This window comes from Amblyomma mixtum, chromosome 1 (genome assembly GCF_055824585.1).
Source record: "Amblyomma mixtum isolate Tamu chromosome 1, ASM5582458v1, whole genome shotgun sequence".
In the NCBI taxonomy this organism is placed as follows: Eukaryota; Metazoa; Arthropoda; class Arachnida; order Ixodida; family Ixodidae; genus Amblyomma; species Amblyomma mixtum.
The window spans coordinates 39,586,191-39,604,441 of record NC_143012.1 but is presented as its reverse complement, the minus strand read 5'-3'; the positions used below and the strand labels follow the sequence as shown (position 1 = coordinate 39,604,441).

The 18,251-nt window shown below is 45.6% G+C and overlaps 1 protein-coding gene across 1 annotated transcript; it reads right to left on the bottom strand.

The window, feature by feature from the left end:
* Window positions 1-349: 349 nt before the first annotated feature.
* Window positions 350-18,129, bottom strand: Rpn1 (regulatory particle non-ATPase 1). Its single transcript, XM_089548550.1, has 21 exons — window positions 18,031-18,129; window positions 17,664-17,720; window positions 17,414-17,578; window positions 16,915-17,036; window positions 15,728-15,943; window positions 14,973-15,131; window positions 13,727-13,871; window positions 11,465-11,525; window positions 10,565-10,714; window positions 9,895-10,001; window positions 9,568-9,695; window positions 8,259-8,346; window positions 7,290-7,452; window positions 6,895-6,996; window positions 6,740-6,810; window positions 6,218-6,385; window positions 4,306-4,474; window positions 3,958-4,179; window positions 1,832-1,950; window positions 1,117-1,231; window positions 350-466 (listed from the first exon to the last, which is right to left on the bottom strand). The coding sequence occupies exons 1-21, from the start codon at window positions 18,112-18,114 to the stop codon at window positions 399-401; spliced, it is 2,679 nt and encodes an 892-aa protein (XP_089404676.1). The 5' UTR covers window positions 18,115-18,129; the 3' UTR covers window positions 350-398.
* Window positions 18,130-18,251: the final 122 nt, after the last annotated feature.

The window sequence follows — 18,251 nt, the reverse complement described above, 5'->3', positions numbered from 1 at the left end:
ACGGCTTACTGTCCCCGGCTTCCGCCTCTCAACACTTTAGTTGCCAAAGTGCCCTCACAATTTTTTGAACATAGCATCCGAGTGTTGCACTCGGACCTTTGTAAATGCAGCGCTTGTGGAATCAGCACTCGGAAGCGCGTCTGTTTCATTTTTTAGTGTGCAACCTGCGTCCAGGTAGAACGCTCATGATGACACACTAATACTTTCACCTTCACACACGTAAGCAGTCATGTGGCCTGTGAATTTTTTTTCCTTCTCTGAACTGGTCACCTTTTTTTTTTCCTCTACACCAATAAAAATGAAAAAATTTGTCTTCATTCTGCATAGGATGAACACAAGCCAAGGTCCGTACACAGTCCAACTTTTTTTTTATTAAGTTAGAGAGCAGCAAACTCACTTCAAGCGGCGTAATTCTCATTCTTCCTCAGTATGACGAAACCCTCCAGAACAGGTGTGAGAGCAATGTCTGGGCAAGCAAAAGTCAAGGTTGCATACGGATGGAAGAAGACCTCAGTTTCCTGCACAAAATCTCGTAGAAAGGCTTTCGTTCTTACACCACAGATGAAAGATCATGCACCATGCTATCCACAAGGGCTAGTCAAACTTTTTTGGCAGAGAACATTGAGACCCTAATGTAGCAATTTCATATTAAAGCACTCATTATTCCACCCTATCAATGAAAACTTTATACTGCAGATCATACCTTGCACAAGCCAAGGATGGCACAATCAGGCTCTTATTTCCTTTTGAAAGGTGAAAAAGTAACTATACATCACGGAGCTGTTTTATTCTGAGAAAGAGGCAAACTTTATCAGCTTCATGGCAGTTTGCACTCTCTAGCTAAAACCAAGAACTTTCCAAAATATAAGAATACATGATACATACACAGCTTTCCTTTGTAGCCGTACAGCTTTGCTCGGGTGGACATCAATGAGTAATTACTCCCTTATTAAGAATACATTCAGCAATATGGGTTTCAATAAAGCCATCATTACTTGTTTGTTCACTCAGGCAATTTTAAAACTGCCTACCATCAATTAGCCTGAGGCTTCTTCTAGGCAGCTTTGCGGCAGGTTTTCGAACGAACAAGCATTTTTCCCAGCAGTCAAAGGATACATTCCTCTGTGGCAAGTTCCGCTCGCTCTCCGTAAGCAAGCAAGACCGGAGTCGTGTGTGTCTGGAAGCCTGTGATGGTCTTTGGCTTTCCGGCCTGGCCAACCACATCAACGGCCTGCATGTGGGACACGGTATACATACATACTCTACGATTACACCTCAACGGCCATGTCTACTCAACCCTCAACAGCTACACCTACGAGCAGGGGCCACACTCTCTGCCCACTGTAAAATTTCCTGAGACAATGTTTCTCTTCCGACACCAAACGATAACTGTCTGCGGAATGAAGATTGCTTTTCTTGTCCACTGCACACATCTCAATAGAAAGCTTGCCCAGAAAACATGCGAGCCCTTTGCGAGCACAACAACACGCCCCCTATTTCATAAAATGGTGACAAAAATTTTTGTCTGTGCAGCCCAACACAACTCTATCCATCAATTGAAACTAGAACGGTCTATAATGTCTACTGTATTCGATTCGCTAGAGAAGTGACGCAGAGAATACTGAAACAAACTGTCTATACCGCGTCCCCATTTGGCTAGAGAAGTGGTGCAGAGAACGCTGCGTCAAAATGCGAGCAAAGCTGACGATATTTAACCATGGCCACCAACACTGTGGTTAGGAAAAGCGGAATGACTATTGCACGACACTGTCCCGAGAGAGCATTCCACCAAGGTTACAGGTACACATTGATTGGGCGAGTGAGTGCTCACCTGTCCAACACGAACGGGCACCGGCAGAGGCTCCAACTTCTCGTTGAAGGTGACCAGCATGCGAGGCTGGATGGCTGTGACCAGGCAGTACAAGAGGTAATGGGACTTGCCAAGGATGACTGCGGGTGTGAGACAAGGTTTTCCAGATTCAGCACTAGACCCTTGCATAAAAGCTTGGCTGGCAGTCAGTAATCATACAGTGAGTGAAACAAATACTGCCGCACTACTGCTTTGCAAAAAAACAAATGTGTTATCTGTTGACCAACGAACAAAAAGTAAAAATCTGCACCAAAGCCACGGTGAGCCACACTGGCACACCTGGACAAGAAAATAAACAAAGAAAGACAGTGGACATAGACTGACTTGAACAATGATGCAGTCCACACCTCAACTCTGCCTTTCAATCCATTTGTGGCAACAATCCCGAACCCAGCTCCCAACTTCGCATGTTTTCTGGAGACTGAGGACAAATAGACGCTGGCCTGTATCAACAGATTACCGTGTTCTAATAATGAAGAGGCTACTCTCGCTAAGCAAGCAGCTTTAATAAGCTAGAAAATGTCAAAGAATAAGATACAGATGTTGCAGACAAAAAAACTTTTTTTTTGTCACTACAAACCCGGAGACCACAAAGTCCTTTTTATTACTGACGTCTCGAGTTTGAAACGACAGGCAAAAAAGAAGCATGACATTCAAATCTGACTCTCTCAGCAATACTAAACGGGTCCCTTGCTGCAAAAGAAACAGCAAAATAGCCACAAGAAGTCCCACAATCATTTTTTACTGTAAACAAAACTTGCTTTCTGTCCTCTGTTTTCCTTTCAAGCATGTTGCATTAAAGAGTTTTCCTCCGAGACTACAAATATAGGTTTAATAAGGCATCTAATCAATCATTTTCTTCAATGAGGCACAAGGGAGGACTCTACAAACATCAAGGACACACTGCCTGCCTCTTTAGTGTCTTGTAGCAATGTTTAGACCAAGATAACGAAGAGCCAACCCCCCAGGTTATGTACTGTTGAGTGAAATTACCGTATTTACTCGCACAATAGGCGCACTTTTTTTCCAGAAAATCCGGCTCAAAGTTCGGGGTGCGCCTATTACGCGGGGTAAAATTTCCGGAAATTTTTCGACTGGCAAAATTGAACACACCGCGTAAACGCACTCGTGTACGGGCCGCACCCCGTTTTCGCGAAGAAAATGTTAAAAAAAAAAGGTCCGTGTAAGGGCCGCACCGAAACTTTCGGAATGCACGCGCTGAGGCCTCCGCGATTGGCTCCGGCTGCGCGCAACGGGCGCGCGCATGATCGCGGAGGCCACACACGCGCACAGGAGCTTCCAGACGCCGCCCAAGGCCAAGCTTATCATCATCATCATCGTTTTCCTCCACCGCGAGCTTTCGCTATCTATATCGCCATCAGCATCTCCAGCTCGTTTTTTTTTTGTTGTTGCTGTCAAGTGCCGGGATTTGCGGTAGCGCGATAGTTATCGTGGTTTATGGCTTTGCCGCGGAGCGTTGATGTTTTAGCTCGACGGGCAAGCGCCTTAACAGCTACACAGCTGGGAGTTTGCTCTCGAACGCGACAAGCGTGCGTGCGGCAGGTCGAAAAATACGACGTGGCCGAGAAGTGCGGCAGTTGCGACTGCGGCGTCCCTAAATTTTCGTACGCGACTCCAAGCGCCGAGGTTTTCGCGGGCCTAAGTCGGGAACGTTTCCGGCTGGAGATGAAGCTTTCCAAACAGACGTTTAAAGTGAGCATCCCTGAAAACTGTGTGCGGCTGTTCTACGCGATGTCGTTGTACGTGCTGTGGGTCCGCAGCAGCTGCGACGGCAGCAGCACTAGTAGGGACTAGTAGTCAGTTCCGCAAAAACTTCGTTAAAATAAAGATTAGGAAGCGGGGGGTGGCGAGGCGTCGGCTTGCAATCGTGTAAATACAGTATTGATCACAGTGCCAAGTTCGGGGTGCGCCTATTATGCGCGGAAATAAAAAAATCTGATTTTTCGCGCCCTAACTAGGGGTGCGCCTATTATGCGAGTGCGCCTATTACGCGAGTAAATACGGTAATCCTTTTCTTTCTGCCCGCTCCGTGTCGTTAAGACAGGGCAGCCGGTGACGACACTCACTGTTCTTGACGTCCAGGAAGGCGAGCAGGGTGGTGAGCAGCCCAGCGGTGGCCACGGGGCTCATGAGCTGCCGGTCGCTGTGGTAGGGCCCCAGGGTGAGCGTGCCCTTGCCCATGTGGGCCAGCCCCTGTGCCAGGCGCACCATGAACAGGTGGTTCGGGTCCTTGGCATGGTACTGGGCCAGCTGCCGCAGCATGGCCGCCAGCCGGGCATTGTTGGTGCCTGCAGGGGCAAACCAGGGCTTCTTTCAGGGGACGCAGAGGGTTCTCGACGAGCAAGGGGCACAACGAAACCTCGGAAACACGATGCAAGACGCACAGTGCAAAGAAAAAAGAACCAGTGTCTTACCTGCGCCAACAATGCCGAGACCAAAGATGGCATTGTGTGCCACCTCGCTATCGCTGTCGTGGGAGAACTTGCTGAGCGTCTCGAGGATGTTGAGCCGAGGGTTCGAGACAGAGATGAGAGCCAATGCCAGGGGGACTGCCCTCTTGATCACGGGCTCTCCGTAGCGAAGCTGGACGTGGGAAAAAAATTAGTGGAGAACCTCCCGCAGCATCATCATTAACAATCCCACAAATCCATTACACTCTCAAAGAGTTGCGCCTCCCCTTTTCCCAGTTCCAAATCTTGAACCAAATCTTAACCACCACAAACACAAAAGCACTTCGGCTTCTGCTTACTGCAGAGCAGTAGGAAACAAGTTTCAAGTGAAACTAATACCCCTGCCACACGGCACATTTAATGTCATTCCCATTGAATGACGTTCATTCAAAACTGCATTATTTTGCTGCCACACGAGAAAATATAATGTCATTCAATGAAAACGACATTAGGTACCGAATGAGTTTACAGAACTCATTATCCAGCGATCTCCGAGCTAATGTGTTCCCTCGACACCAGAGACTTGGTGAGAATACACACCGAAAAACACGATTACAAAAGCGTCACAAGCACTGTAACATTTCCGTGTCCGTATGATTGTGCGGTCGTTCATTTATGTATATAAAGATGCCAAATAGAATCGGAAAAAAATAAAACTCACTCTCGCTACCAGCCTTGCGTGGCTAACATTACAACATGGCGACAACCCCAGCCCGCCCGCTTCGGACCGAATACTGCGTCGCTGCTGCATTTTTCGACGCGATAGCTTGCTCTAAACGGTTGTATTCGCTTTTATTTTGTGCATTCTCATCCCTCCGTAACAATATACGTGTGAAATATTAATCGTTTCTGAGATAAATTTCAGAATTTCTTGATGCTAGGCTTAACTATGTACAGCGTACTGTCGTCATAGCAACGACCCTGGGCGAAGTATTTGTCCTATTTTGCACTAGAATCTACATTTTCATTTCATTAAATTGATTTACATTAAAAAAAAAAAACGAAGCCTTCGAATGCATTCATTACTGCCAGTAATAAAAGAGAAAAACAATTCTTCGGCACTCAGTTCAGGAGGTTTGACTTGCTGTCATCTAGATGGCGCCACAGTATGTTATGCTTCTCGCACGCTACGCTAGTCCCTCCCAACCACCGTGCTCCCAACTAAAACTGCTGTGAGGACGGGCGGCAGTGCGCGCAAGGTGCGCCTGCGCAAAGCTTTTGCGGACGCACAGCTAATACTGTTTAATTTCACCATAGAGAGCATTTCACAAAATGACGTCCTCCATTTGCCAGCCGCCGCTGGCTGAGCTTTGGCTTGGTCTCGTGGTGTAGCAGTGATCAGCACGTTATTGAAATGAGGATTAGGATTTTAAAATCGGTTTCCATTAGCAAAGCAATACTTTTTGCAATGTATTGAAGCATACATAGAAAATTTTTGTATGCTGTACTCTCTATCCATCGCAATCGCCATCATTTGCAAATGACATTAGTTTTTGCCGTGTAGCAGCGCACAGAAAAAATGACATTAAGTAGAACAAATGTCATTCGATGAGAATGGCATTAAATTTGCCGTGTGGCAGGGGTATAAGTGTTCCCTATCATACCAACTGTCTTCCGAACTGCAATGACTGTGTTTAGAGCTGCATCGCACCTATGACAAAGCGCTCCGTATGTTCCCCGTTTTAAACTCCAGCACTCATAAGAATGAAGGCCCAGACATAGTCGCACCCACCTTACGCAGTCACATCCACCCAAACATACTAAGTCCCTGTTTCAACACTGTTACACAGCACTGCCCACAGCCAATGCCACACCCGTGAGTAACAGCCGAGTTTGGTGACATTACTCCTAGGCAGTACAACATGCGAGCACTCACCAAGTGGCCGAATGCCCTGAAGGCCATCTCCGACCCAATCTCCTCGCCCATGGCAATGAGTGCGATGCCCAGGACGGCCACACTCTGCTGGCTGGACAGGTCCACAGAACCGGTCGCCTTCTCGTCTTTGTCCTCTTTCTTGTCCTTCTTGTCATCCTTCTTCTCTTCCTGTCGAGACAACCATTACGAGCATCACATTTAGTATGGTGCAACTAAGCTATGTGGTAGAAGCAAAACTACAGATGTTCTTCCTGGTTAGAAAGACAACTAAAAGACAACTGCTCCCACATCAAAGACTTGTTTTCAATGGTTTTCCTAGTGACAATCACTTAAGTTGGAGAAGGTCACAAAGCCTCACATGCCATTCCTTTTGACTATTAGTAGTATAATACGAGCATATAAACAGTCGGAAAGATTTGACAGAAACATGCCCAGCAAAGGTAATCGTGAAGTACAAAATAAAACCCATAACAAAGTGGCAGATTCTCAGTAAGCCAAACAAACAAGAGGAAGAAGCCTTACCTTTTCATTTGCTTCATAATGTTCACTGCATATGTGCAGCAGCTGTTGAACCTTCAACACATTGCCAGTGCCTACGAGAAAACATCGGGAGCTTGTCGGGCCACCATCGTCACACAAGACAGCTCTTGAAAACTGCTGTGAAGGGCCTCACTTACCGGCATAGGCGCAAATGTTGACGAGCGTAGTGGCCATGCTTCTGAAGGGCTCCGGAAGGACTTCCAGGGCAGCTGTGATGGTTTCGGCTCCTTCTTGTTTGCCTGGCAATGGGTGCAAGGATTCATTACTGGCATGCCACAACAACGAAAGCCACCGCTTTATTCAAACCTTAAGCCACCTGACAGAACAGGTCAAAGGGTGGTATATGAATGGCTTCTGCCCTAATTCATGCATGCACGAAGGGGTACTCTAGCAGAAGCGACTACTCAGAGCGTGTACGTAGCGCACACACGAACACAAGAAAAACCACTGGCATGTCATGTGCCAGATAAAATGCATCACCTGTCAAGCTCCACAAATCAAGGCAGCGATAAGCATCAGAGCCGACCCTTACCCAAGAAGCAGAGACCCAGACCCAGCGGCAGAAAGCGGGCATAGGTGTCCTTCAAGTCAGATTCGGACTTCTCCAGCAGGGCGGTCATGATGGTCGAGGTGACATCGCCATTGCCCGAGCCGACCGCCACCATGCCGCAGGCGATGGAGGTCACAGCCAGTACCTGAGAGCACACCATTCGAGATGAGACATGCATTTTATTTGTATATGTATTTGTTTACCCCATCTATTGACCCTCAAGTGTGGACAACACTCAATTCAGGTGTGCTTGGCTGAAAGTGAAAGTGATCTTGCGTACACATTGTACGAATCCCATACATACTCCGTATTTATACTCATTGGCATCCACCTGAGCGCAGCCATACGGCTACAAAGGAAAGCTCTACAGCTTTCTCAGAACCCGGGACCACCACTTCACCGGAGCAGTCGCTCTATCAATTGAGCTAACCAGGACGGCAAGCTTATGGTAGGGCGAGAGCAAATGTTCGAGCAGGTTCGAACCCCGGACCAGGACGAATTTTTCTGTAACTACGAAGTTTCTGAGAAAGCTGTATAGCTTTCCTTTGTAGCCGTATGGCTGCGCTCAGGTGGATGCCAATGAGTAATTACTCCCTTATTACAAATCTACTCCTTACTCTGTATTTACACAGTGCCCTCAAGGACTCAATTACGAATGCTGGCATGCTTTTTTTTTTACTGGTTCTCTTCCAACACTTTCACATGGGCTCCACCACTAAGCTGCTTAAGGTAAGCAATGCAAAAACGATTCCCTCAAATGCACGAATCAGAAACTGCCATTTACTTTTTCATTACAGTAAGACTACCCAGAATGAGGGAAATAAAAACTCACGAATATAACTTCTTGCGAAACAAATACGCCTCCACCATTAGGCTGGAATATCTCAAATCGCAAGAAACTCCCAGAATTGTTTGGCCGACTAGAGCCAATTTTTCAAAAACGGGTCCCACCTCCATTGTGGACTTGGAATCTGTGAAGACGGGGAGCAGCAGGTGGATGACGTCGCTGTGGTTAGATCCCGCATATGCCAGACCCAGCCTGAAACAATCACAGAACAGATCAGTAAAAAGAATGCACGCACACACGCACGAGCGAGTGAGATAAGGGGAAAGCCCATAGGCATAGTATCTCTCACAGAATGAACTGCTATGAACATGTAACTTGCACAGATAAAAGCATAACCCGTATATTACAGACAATGCAAATAAATCGCATGCTGAAGCTTAAGGTTCACATGCAGTAAACGAAAGCTTGTGGGCAAAGAATCCAGCTGTTTATCTGTACTGTCAATCTATACGAGTCTATGCAATGACATCAGTACTGAGGAGGCAAGCTGCACCCATAGTTACGTGGTGCAAACAAACGTGCGGTGGAAGAAATAACATTTTGTGAGAATAAAGTGCAAACATTTTGTGAGACTAAAGTGCAAGCTATTCACTTCAGACAAGACAAGACTGCTTGCTGCCATATCATAACAAAAAATGGCATGCAATAGAACATATCTTCCTGCCAATGCCAAATCTGGACTCTACCACCACAATAGTTTTGGCTTGAGATGCACAGCTGTGCTACACGGGAAGAATCTATAATATGAGCTAAGTGTGCACAGAGGACGTGGACTGGTTTGGCTACATTTTTTTTTTTTAAGTAATGAGCCAAGACGACACCATGTTTCTTTCTTTTTTTTTAAAGGACAATACCTGAATGAAGTATGCCAGCGAAAGATATCGTGACAATAAGGTAAAATGACGTATATAACTAAAGTTTTAATGAAAGTCTATAATGGTACAACAAACAAAACAAAGGGAATGCAATTAATTCCTCTCAAAACATAGTGCAATGGGCTTCTCAACAAGTGTAATGAAACAATGGTTATTGTGAAGCAACTAGCAGCAAATCTTATTATAATTAATCATACAGCACCAGCCGCCGCGGTGGCTCAGCGGCTATGGTGCTCGGCTGCTGTCCCAAAAAGACGCGGGTTCGATCCCGGCCGCGGCGGCTGGAATTTCTTTGGAGGAGAAATTCTAGAGGCCCGTGTACTGTGCGATTTCAGCGCACGTTAAAGAACCTCAGGTGGTCGAAATTTCCGGAGCCCTTCACTACGGCGTCTCTCATAGCCTCAGTCGCTTTGGGACGTTAAACCCCATAAACCAAACCAAACCATACAGCACCAAGTAGTCCAGTAACACACCTTACTCAAAATAGATGCTCAAGAAATGCGTGTCGCCATCGGCACTGACAGCCGTGGCCACTCACCCGAGGATGGACCCAATGCGCATCAGCATGGTGTTGTGGAGGACGTAGTCGCTCAGAAGGGCGAGCGCAGGGTCACACTCGTTGCGCACACCACAGTTGACAATGCCACAGGCCAGGATGGCTCCCGCCTGCAGCAGCAAAGTGTCCATCTCAGACCTCAGAAATTTAGCACCACAGAGCTGTACGCACACTGCAGGCAACTGGGAACTACTGTGCGCTTAAACACGTAGAAAATTCATCAAAGAATCGCAAACAAATATCTGATCCTAAACCTTGTACGCTATCATATCTGGACAACAGAAACAACTGCCACAGGAAAGCACATACCTTGATGTAGTCCTCTGTGGAGTAGAGGTACTTGTCGATCTGGGCGAGCCCTCCATCGACATTCCACAGCAGGATCAAGCCAAGTGATGCTGTGGCACTGAACATGCCTGGATGATAGGAGGGGGGAAGCGACAACAGCTAAGTTAGCTTCGTTCAGTATCGGCGTGGATAAGTCCGCACTGCACCTAATGCCACCGGTAACAAAATGTGTGATGGAAATGCAGGTCATGCCACAGAGTTATCCACGAAATAATTCTGTGCTATCCCACTGTAATGCGTGCCCCCCGCCACTGCTCTGTGAATCGCGATTCCGGTCGATGACTGCCATGCGAAGCGAGGACAAAGTCTGTTTCCTTGAGTAACTACGGTTCCAAAGATCCAGGGAGGGAACTTGCCTGAGCCCCTCCACCCGACTCTGTGAGCTAAAAATATCAACAAAATTTAGAAACTACAAAAAAGAAAAGGCCACTCATTTTCCTGCAAGCTAAAGCAGCTGTGCGATAACCAACACACATATTTTCATTAGGTGAGACTTAGAATTGCGGCCCCATCTTGTGTCAATAAAGTTAACCCACAAAAACTGGAATGGCAGGTGCACACACCGAATTGCGGCCCCATCTTGTGTCAATAAAGCTAACCCGCAAAAAACTGGAATGGCAGGTGCACACACCGTGTTCCTTGTTCTTGTACAGCCACTTATTTCCGTCTTCCATAAGCAGTCTGTCCTGGCCAAAGGCAGCATTGACAAATCCGTTGACAAAGCTGGACGCCAGATTCTGTCGAGCCGAGTCTACGCTGCCTCCGGGACCAAACGATGGCCCTGCAACAAAGAAGCACAGGAGCCAATTTTCGCACCAAAGCAACATATCAGGTGCGCTGATGTTACCGAACAAAAACTTACACATCACAGGGGCTGTATCATATGGGAGGCGAAAATGAGAGTGCATATCATAATGCTACAAATGCAAAGTGCACACAAACTGCCACATTCTACACTGTGTCCTTACATCAAATAAGCTAATTGCTAAAGCAAACAGTGCCTGAAGCATTCATGTGCCAAACGAAGTGCACTGACGGATTTTTTAATTTTCTTTTTTCCCGCGTACTATCAGCGAGTGGAATTCTCTGACAGGATAAAATGTAAGCGCATAGTCATCCTGCATGTCTTTATTTGTAGTTTTTCTTTTTATTTTATTTGATGCCCATGTATCTGTGTTATCTAATATATGTATTTGTTCTGCTTGGATCTGTAACATGATCTGCAGTATTAAATAAATAAATAAAATAAAATTAGCCTTGCACAAGTGAAACAGCACTGAACAACTCCCGAATTGGCTAGCCAATTTTAGATAAATGCAAAGGCGTAGAACACACAAGTTGTGATCATGTTGTCTGCGGGGTCTTCCTACAAGTGCTGAGCTCAAATACGAACAAAAGACTCGGTGTTTCCAGGTAGGCACCCGAGGTCATCATCAATGCCATCATTATCAGTAATGCCAGAGCAATTCTCCGATTGCAAGAAACTCCTAAGCACATGGACACGCAACAGAACGAAGTTAAATGCACTCACGTGTGTTGTCGAGGTGCGACTTGTAGATGTCCTCGGGAGTCTTTGGCTCAGTGATGTCCAGCTGCATTTGGAAGGCAACGAGCAAGGCAATAATTTTCAACAACTTACACAGGATGCTGATCAATGGTCATCCAATTGATGTTGGCTGCAGGTAACAACACTGCTGCATGGATATACTACACTACTCAATAAAATGGAACACAAGGTCCACCTTGTTGCTTCCCATAAAAAAAAAACTGGTTGGAAATTCCAACTAATCCCAGATTCCATGGCAATGAATAACACAGGAGCTTTCTTTTTTTTTGGTTTTTGTGGGGTTTAAAGTCCCAAAGCGACTAAGGCTATGAGGGACGCCGTAGTGGAGGGCTCCGGAAATTTCGACCACCTGGGGTTCTTTAACATGCACTGACATCGCACAGTACACGGGCCTCTAGAATTTCTCCTCCAAAGAAATTCTAGCCGCCGCGGCCAGGATTGAACCCGCGTCTTTTGGGCCAGCAGCCGAGCACCATAGCCACTGAGCCACCACGGCGGCTCGAATAACACAGGAGCGCCTGAAAGAACAGGCTTGGCAAGGATTGAGTTTTAGAATAGTGAACACAAAATTAAGGGCTGTTCTGTTCCCACCGTGCACAGCGCATATATACTTGCAACAGCTTTGTTATAGGGCACTGGCTGCATCTGAACAGTGTTAGGCACTCGAAGCACCATTTTCACTGAAAAGTGAACTGCTAAATTGTAAATCTTTGAAATTTAATTTTGTTCGCACTTTTATTTACATCCGCATAAACAAAAAGCAGTAACAGATAATAAAAGCAATTCACTGCGCGAGTAGTTTCTAGCCACTTTTTTTTTGTGAGTAACATCCCCGTTTGAACATCCAGCACTTTCTCATGACTAACCTCCAAGGCAGCCAAACAATGCATACTTGCTAAGCCCAGCAGCTGTCCAAATCCAGACGCAATCTTAAAATTTGGGGCATTTTAGCGCTGAAATTTTGTGGTGCAGGAATCTCAAGACAAAAAGCTTTGTACAGTATTCACTTGTCCCTAATGCGAGACACAGTGAAGCTGCAACAACAATGAATTGGTGATAAGGCGAGCGGATCACCCTATTCTAAAGCTCTCTCATTATGTGCAGCAGGCCTTGACATTCCAACCAATCTCGTGCATTACACAGCAGGAATTTCACCACCATCATCATCATCAGCCTGACTACGCCCACTGCAGGGAAAAGGCCTCTCCCGTGTCTCTCCAATTAACCCTGTCCTTTGCCGGTTGCAGCCACCGTATCCCCGCAACCTTCTTAATCTCATCCCCCCACCTAACTTTCTGCTGCCCCCTGCTACACTTGCCTTCTCTTGGAAACCATCCGTTACCCTTAAGGGGGGACACTGGTCTTGAAAAAAAAAATTTTATTAATGAAGTCACAGTTATGAAATCTTCAGGGAATATGTATTTTTGTGTGCTGATTCTAAATATGTCATTTAATTTCATGTAAAACAATTCCTTGAGCACTTATTCCCTTTTTATGCTAGTATTTTGTGGAGAGTTTTGAAGAAAATTTGCTGTGGGAAACTCGCTGAAATGTATGCCATTATGTTCTCTTGACACCAAGGAATACAATAAGGGTGAAAATGTCTTCCTGCCAATCATAGAACTTAAGTTATAGAGTTTTGAAGTTGTTGCTTCAGAAATGAGAAGGAAAGTGTGTATTCCTGTTTCTGAAGTGGCAGCTTCAGTACCCTATTAGTCTAATTCTATGAGAGCCAGGATTATAATTTTACCCTTATTGTATTCTTTGGTGTCAAGAGAACCCAATGGCATGCATTTCAGCGAGTTTCCTGCACCAAATTTTCTGCAAAACTTTTCCCAAAATACTCGCATAAAAATTGCACAAGTGCTCAAGGAATTGTTTTACACGAAATTAAATGACATATCTAAAATCAGCACACAAAAATACACGTGGCCTGAAAATTTCATTGCTATAACTAGATTAATAAAATTTTTTTTTCAAGATCAGGGTCCCCCCTTAATCTCATCCGCCCACCTAACTTTCTGCCGCCCCCTGCTACACTTGCTTTCTCTTGGAATCCACTCCGTTACCCTTAAGGACCAGCGGTTATCTCGTAAAACACATTCTCACCAATATGTCTGACCCTTCCAGATTTCACCAGGCTCTGCGCAAGACGGGTTAGAAAGCTGCAGCATGCTCCGTACAAATAAACCAAATATGAAAAAAAAAAGTGACAGGAGAGCTTGCCTCTCGAGCGAGCCCCATGAAATGGTCATTGAGGGAAGAGTTGGACACGATTTCCGCCAGGTCTTCCATGCACGGAATGGCATCATCAGCTTTCAGTGGCATCTGCTGTCGACCCAGCATGAAGGCCATCTGCTTGAGGACATCGCTGGAAGAAGAACCACAACGTCAGTGCAAATGTGCCCCCATAGAAGAGCGATAAAAAAATAAGTACAGAGTGGCATTCAGACCCAGTACAGTAAAACCCCATTAATTCAGACCCCTTTAATTCAGAAAGTTGAATAATTCAGACTGCCACCAGAAATCGTTGTCGCTGCGCAGTTTTAATCTTAAAAGGAAATAACAGTTGCCCAGGTTCCCGCCAAATGAATTTCGCTTTCAAGCAAGGGTCTTTGGCAGTTTTGGAGGCTCACTTGATAATTCAACATTCGGATAATTCGGATGTTTTTCCCCACTCCTTTGAAGTCCGAATTAACGAGCTCTTAGTACTATCAAATTTTTTGGTTCCAAAGAGAACAAGAATATAATAAAAATTTGGGTGAATCAAATACTTTCGAATATCAGTACAGGTAGCTCAACTTGAAGACAAAATGCTTTTCCACAAACCACAGCTATGAAAAGAAACAGCGATATTGCATATTGCAAACAAATTTCGCTTTCACCCATTATCAGCGTAACTTACTGTACCCACAAGGCCTACCAGGCATTAAACAGGGGAGGGGGGAGCCATGTAGTAGTGATAGCAATAAACTTTATTTTGGAGACTAATACCATTTAAATTTCTTTGGATAACAATTGCACCTGACGAAAAAAGGTATAATGTCAAAGTCTGAATTAATGCTCCCATGTCAAAGGAGCTTACTGAATATAGTGATGAAGCACTCTTAAGTGGTCAGATGTCTCTTTACTGGAGCAGTGACGTGTGCGGTTGATCATCGGAGGGACACGGCACAAAGAATTTCTAAACAGAAAGCAACAAGACAACTCGTGAAACAGACACGAGAGCAGCAAACTGAGCTGTATGATGTGTGGGACTATACCTTCCACACTTCCAAGTGACACCTAAATACAAAGTGCAGGCATAAGTTACATATTCGCAATTTTTAATACTTGCATACCTCTAATTATTACTCCATAACTCATCTGCGTGTTTCTACCACTACATCGCTCATAAGAAAACTGTGTCCTCGCGTTGCATCTATTCACCACTAAACATGGCACTACATGAAAAAATAAACAGGACACCTACAGGTCAGGGCACTTGAGGAAGATGCTCTGTATGACATCGAGGTCGCCCAACTGCATGGCCAGGCGCAGGGCTTCAGGGTAGCGCTCATACTTGTTGAAGAGCTCCATGGCGGTTCGCAGGAGGTTGGTGTTCTCTGGTTCCGCTACGTACGGCACACAGCTGCACACAGACCACAATCCGTCAAAACACTTCCCCTGAAACCTTGGGCTCCAATGACCTCGGCAGTAACAGTGGGCCAAAAGAAGGCTTCATTCAATGAACCAAGCAGAATTCTAAAATAAAAAAGAGGCTGCTATCAAAAATTACAAAATTACAGAAAGAATGACAGGCAAGCCAAGAGAATGAGCTAGTTAGGTTTACATATTTTAAAGTCATCTCAAATGGGAGGCACACGGTGACTAATAGGTGAAAGGTTTCTGTAGTTTTTTCACCATAATGCCTATAATGCAGTGCAAAGACTATGCTAACCTTGTTGAATACAGGAACTTCGATTAATTATGCACTACATAAAATTTTATGGCTACTACAACAGAAGGAAACCAGATATTCCTTAATGTTGCAGATGCACACCCACTGAGCTCTATCTTTACAGAAGGTCTTTGCAAACGCCACAGATTCAAGCACTGTCGTGGTCCTGCCGTTCACACAACTGACCACTCAGGCATAGCAGATAAAAGAGAACAAATGCATGAAAACAGTCAAGCAACACGATACCCCCACACTATCAGAAGAGACTGATGCCTGCCCACACGCACCTTGTGAGGTACAGGCAGACCCTGGGGTAGGCTTCCTTGTCGACGTACTCCTGCAGCAGCTGCAGCTGCTCAATCTCCATGAGCAGGTCGCACGCCTCGGCCTCCGCGTTGTGCGCCATGTGGTACGGTACAATCTGTTTGGCCAGACCCAAGAGCGCCACGCGGCGCTCTTCATCAGCCTCGAGCCAGTCCTGGGCAATCTCACCCGCCAGGTGCCTGCAGTGACGCCAACATGCTGACACATCAACATGCACATCATATAAGGCGAACATGTCAAACACTGCTTGGTGAAGACTGTTTGTGCATGAATTTACGTAGTGCATTATGATACGTGCTTTCACGAAGCCACTGCTCATAGATGGACGCAATGCCGCAATGGAGAGATGTCCCCAGGGGAACTTAGACACTGGTTACAGCAGCAGAAGCAACTGCCATTCCACGCACCATTCCTGTTTAGGTTAGCTTTTGTCAAGACAAAAATGGTCTGCACAAAATAACCTTCGCATGACTGCATGTATGTTGAAACAAAAGCCACACAGCTGCAAAGGTGGTAAAAAAATGCCCTGCCACACTAGCGAATCAAACCGAGGACCATCGCAGGTCAAAGACCTCTCCCACTGACCTCCAATTAACTCAGTCCACTCTCAACTGCAGCCACCTTATTCCTACAAACTTCCCGATCTCATCAGCACACCTCACGGCTGCCCCCTTGCTTTGCCTGCCTTTTCTTGCAATCCACTTGATTACACCAAGAGACCATCAGTTATCTTCCCTTCAAATTATGTGCACTGCCCACGTCCACTTTTTCTTCTTGATTTTAGCCAGGACGTCATATCTAATTTGTTCCCCGACCATTTCGATTATCTTCCTGTTTCTTAAAGTTGCATATATAATTTTCCTTTGCACAGCTCACTGCAGTGCCAATTTAACTGCAAGCCTTTTCGTTAGCCTCCATGTTTCTGTCCCACAGACGGGTAACAGCAAGTCACGGCTCTTATATACTGTCCTCCCAAGGGATAACGTTAAGCTGCTCTTCATGACCACAGAGCATCTGGCACATAAACTCCACCCCTCTCATATTCTCTCAGCTATTTCACTCTTGCAGTTGTGGTCACTGGCAATACACAGCAATGCAAACGTAGGCCCCCCTTATTCAGACTCATTTTCATTTCAATCAATCCACGTACCGCACATATTCATGGCCCCAGGAGCCGATCTCTTCTCGGGAGCCGAGAAGTCTGTACTTGAGGCATTCCCTTTCTTCGCTGATGGTCATTGCCAGGATGGATACGATGTCAGCGCAAAACCTCTGCACAATGAAAGATATGCACCAGTGGATCACTTGTGGCAGCATGCAATTATTCCAGTGCGCTAAAAGCTCTTCTAATAAAGATCATCGCAACACTGCACACTGAACAAGTCATGCAAAACAGAAGAGGTCAAATAAGTTCTTTCTGCCCCATTTGACAAGCTTTTAGCCCTCTGTACCACCACTACCACCTACGTTAAAAACTTGTGAGTAGACAGCAAGAGCCCCATTTGTGACACATGACACCCCTGTGCAAAATTAGCATGCACGTATGTATGCGTGTGTGTGCTGTAATTTTCAGCTTCGGAATCAGAGGTGCAGGTGCAAGCTGAACCTTGCTGGTGTAGTCGGCTAATTACACAAATTGCTAAGCTCACCTTAGTTGTTTCTTCGTTGATTTTTTCGTAGACCTCTTGCAGCGTCTTGTAATGAGGCTTGAGAAACTTGAGAGGCTTGGGCACTGACGTCATCGATGTGGTCGAAGCCTTGATCTGGGAGCGAAGGTTCTCGAGCGCAGACAGGTAGAGAGTTGTGTCGTCCTCCTGTTGGAGTTCAAAGAAAAATGGGTGAGTTGAAAGGAAACAAGCTCAGTTCAAAACGGGAGCGAAAGCATCGATAAACACTTACGACGAGTCGATGAACGAGCAAATCCAGATCATCTTGGAGCTGCTTGTCTTCCTCGCTCTGAAAGGAGCAACGAGGGATTGCATCCGAGACGCCAGAGATGACACTGAAGTCTTGTTTTCAAAAATATGTACAGAGATGAACATTAATTGAATTGAAAATCAAAATGATCAGAAGCATAGACCATATAACGGTAAAACGTTCACCGGACACGCAAAAACACAACAAAAGTGCACCGTGGGATTTGCGCGAAGTGAGACAGCAAGATTTGGAAGCGCATGTCGTCGACTAGTAGGGAAGCATATTCCGCCGATAGGCAACTGTCAGTTGAATTACAAACAGGTCCTCGGTTATTGTAAACGTAACTTACGAGTTCCAATTCCTTTTCTCCTTCATTTTTCTTCTCTTTAGAAGGCTGCTCGCTTTCAGCCGGCACGCTCGTCTTTTCCTTCATGTTTGAAACTCTCAAAACCAGGTCACAAGGTATGCGCATGCGCGCATGTGATAAACAAGATATGTCACTAAAGCCGGTAGGTAGGTTCACAATTAAATTAAATATAACATCAATCACTATTTCTTATCAAGAATAAC

What these genes read in the sequence shown, in the direction of transcription:
- Rpn1 (XM_089548550.1), bottom strand. Translation starts at nt 18,114, where the DNA reads ATGAAGGAAAAGACGAGCGTGCCGGCTGAAAGCGAGCAGCCTTCTAAA. An exon ending in GTCGCACCTCGACAACACAC is followed by an intron (nt 10,715 to 11,464) that starts GTGAGTGCATTT and finishes TCTTTGTTGCAG; the next exon opens with GGCCATCGTTTGGTCCCGGA. An exon ending in TCTGGGTCTCTGCTTCTTGG is followed by an intron (nt 6,997 to 7,289) that starts GTAAGGGTCGGC and finishes ACCCATTGCCAG; the next exon opens with GCAAACAAGAAGGAGCCGAA.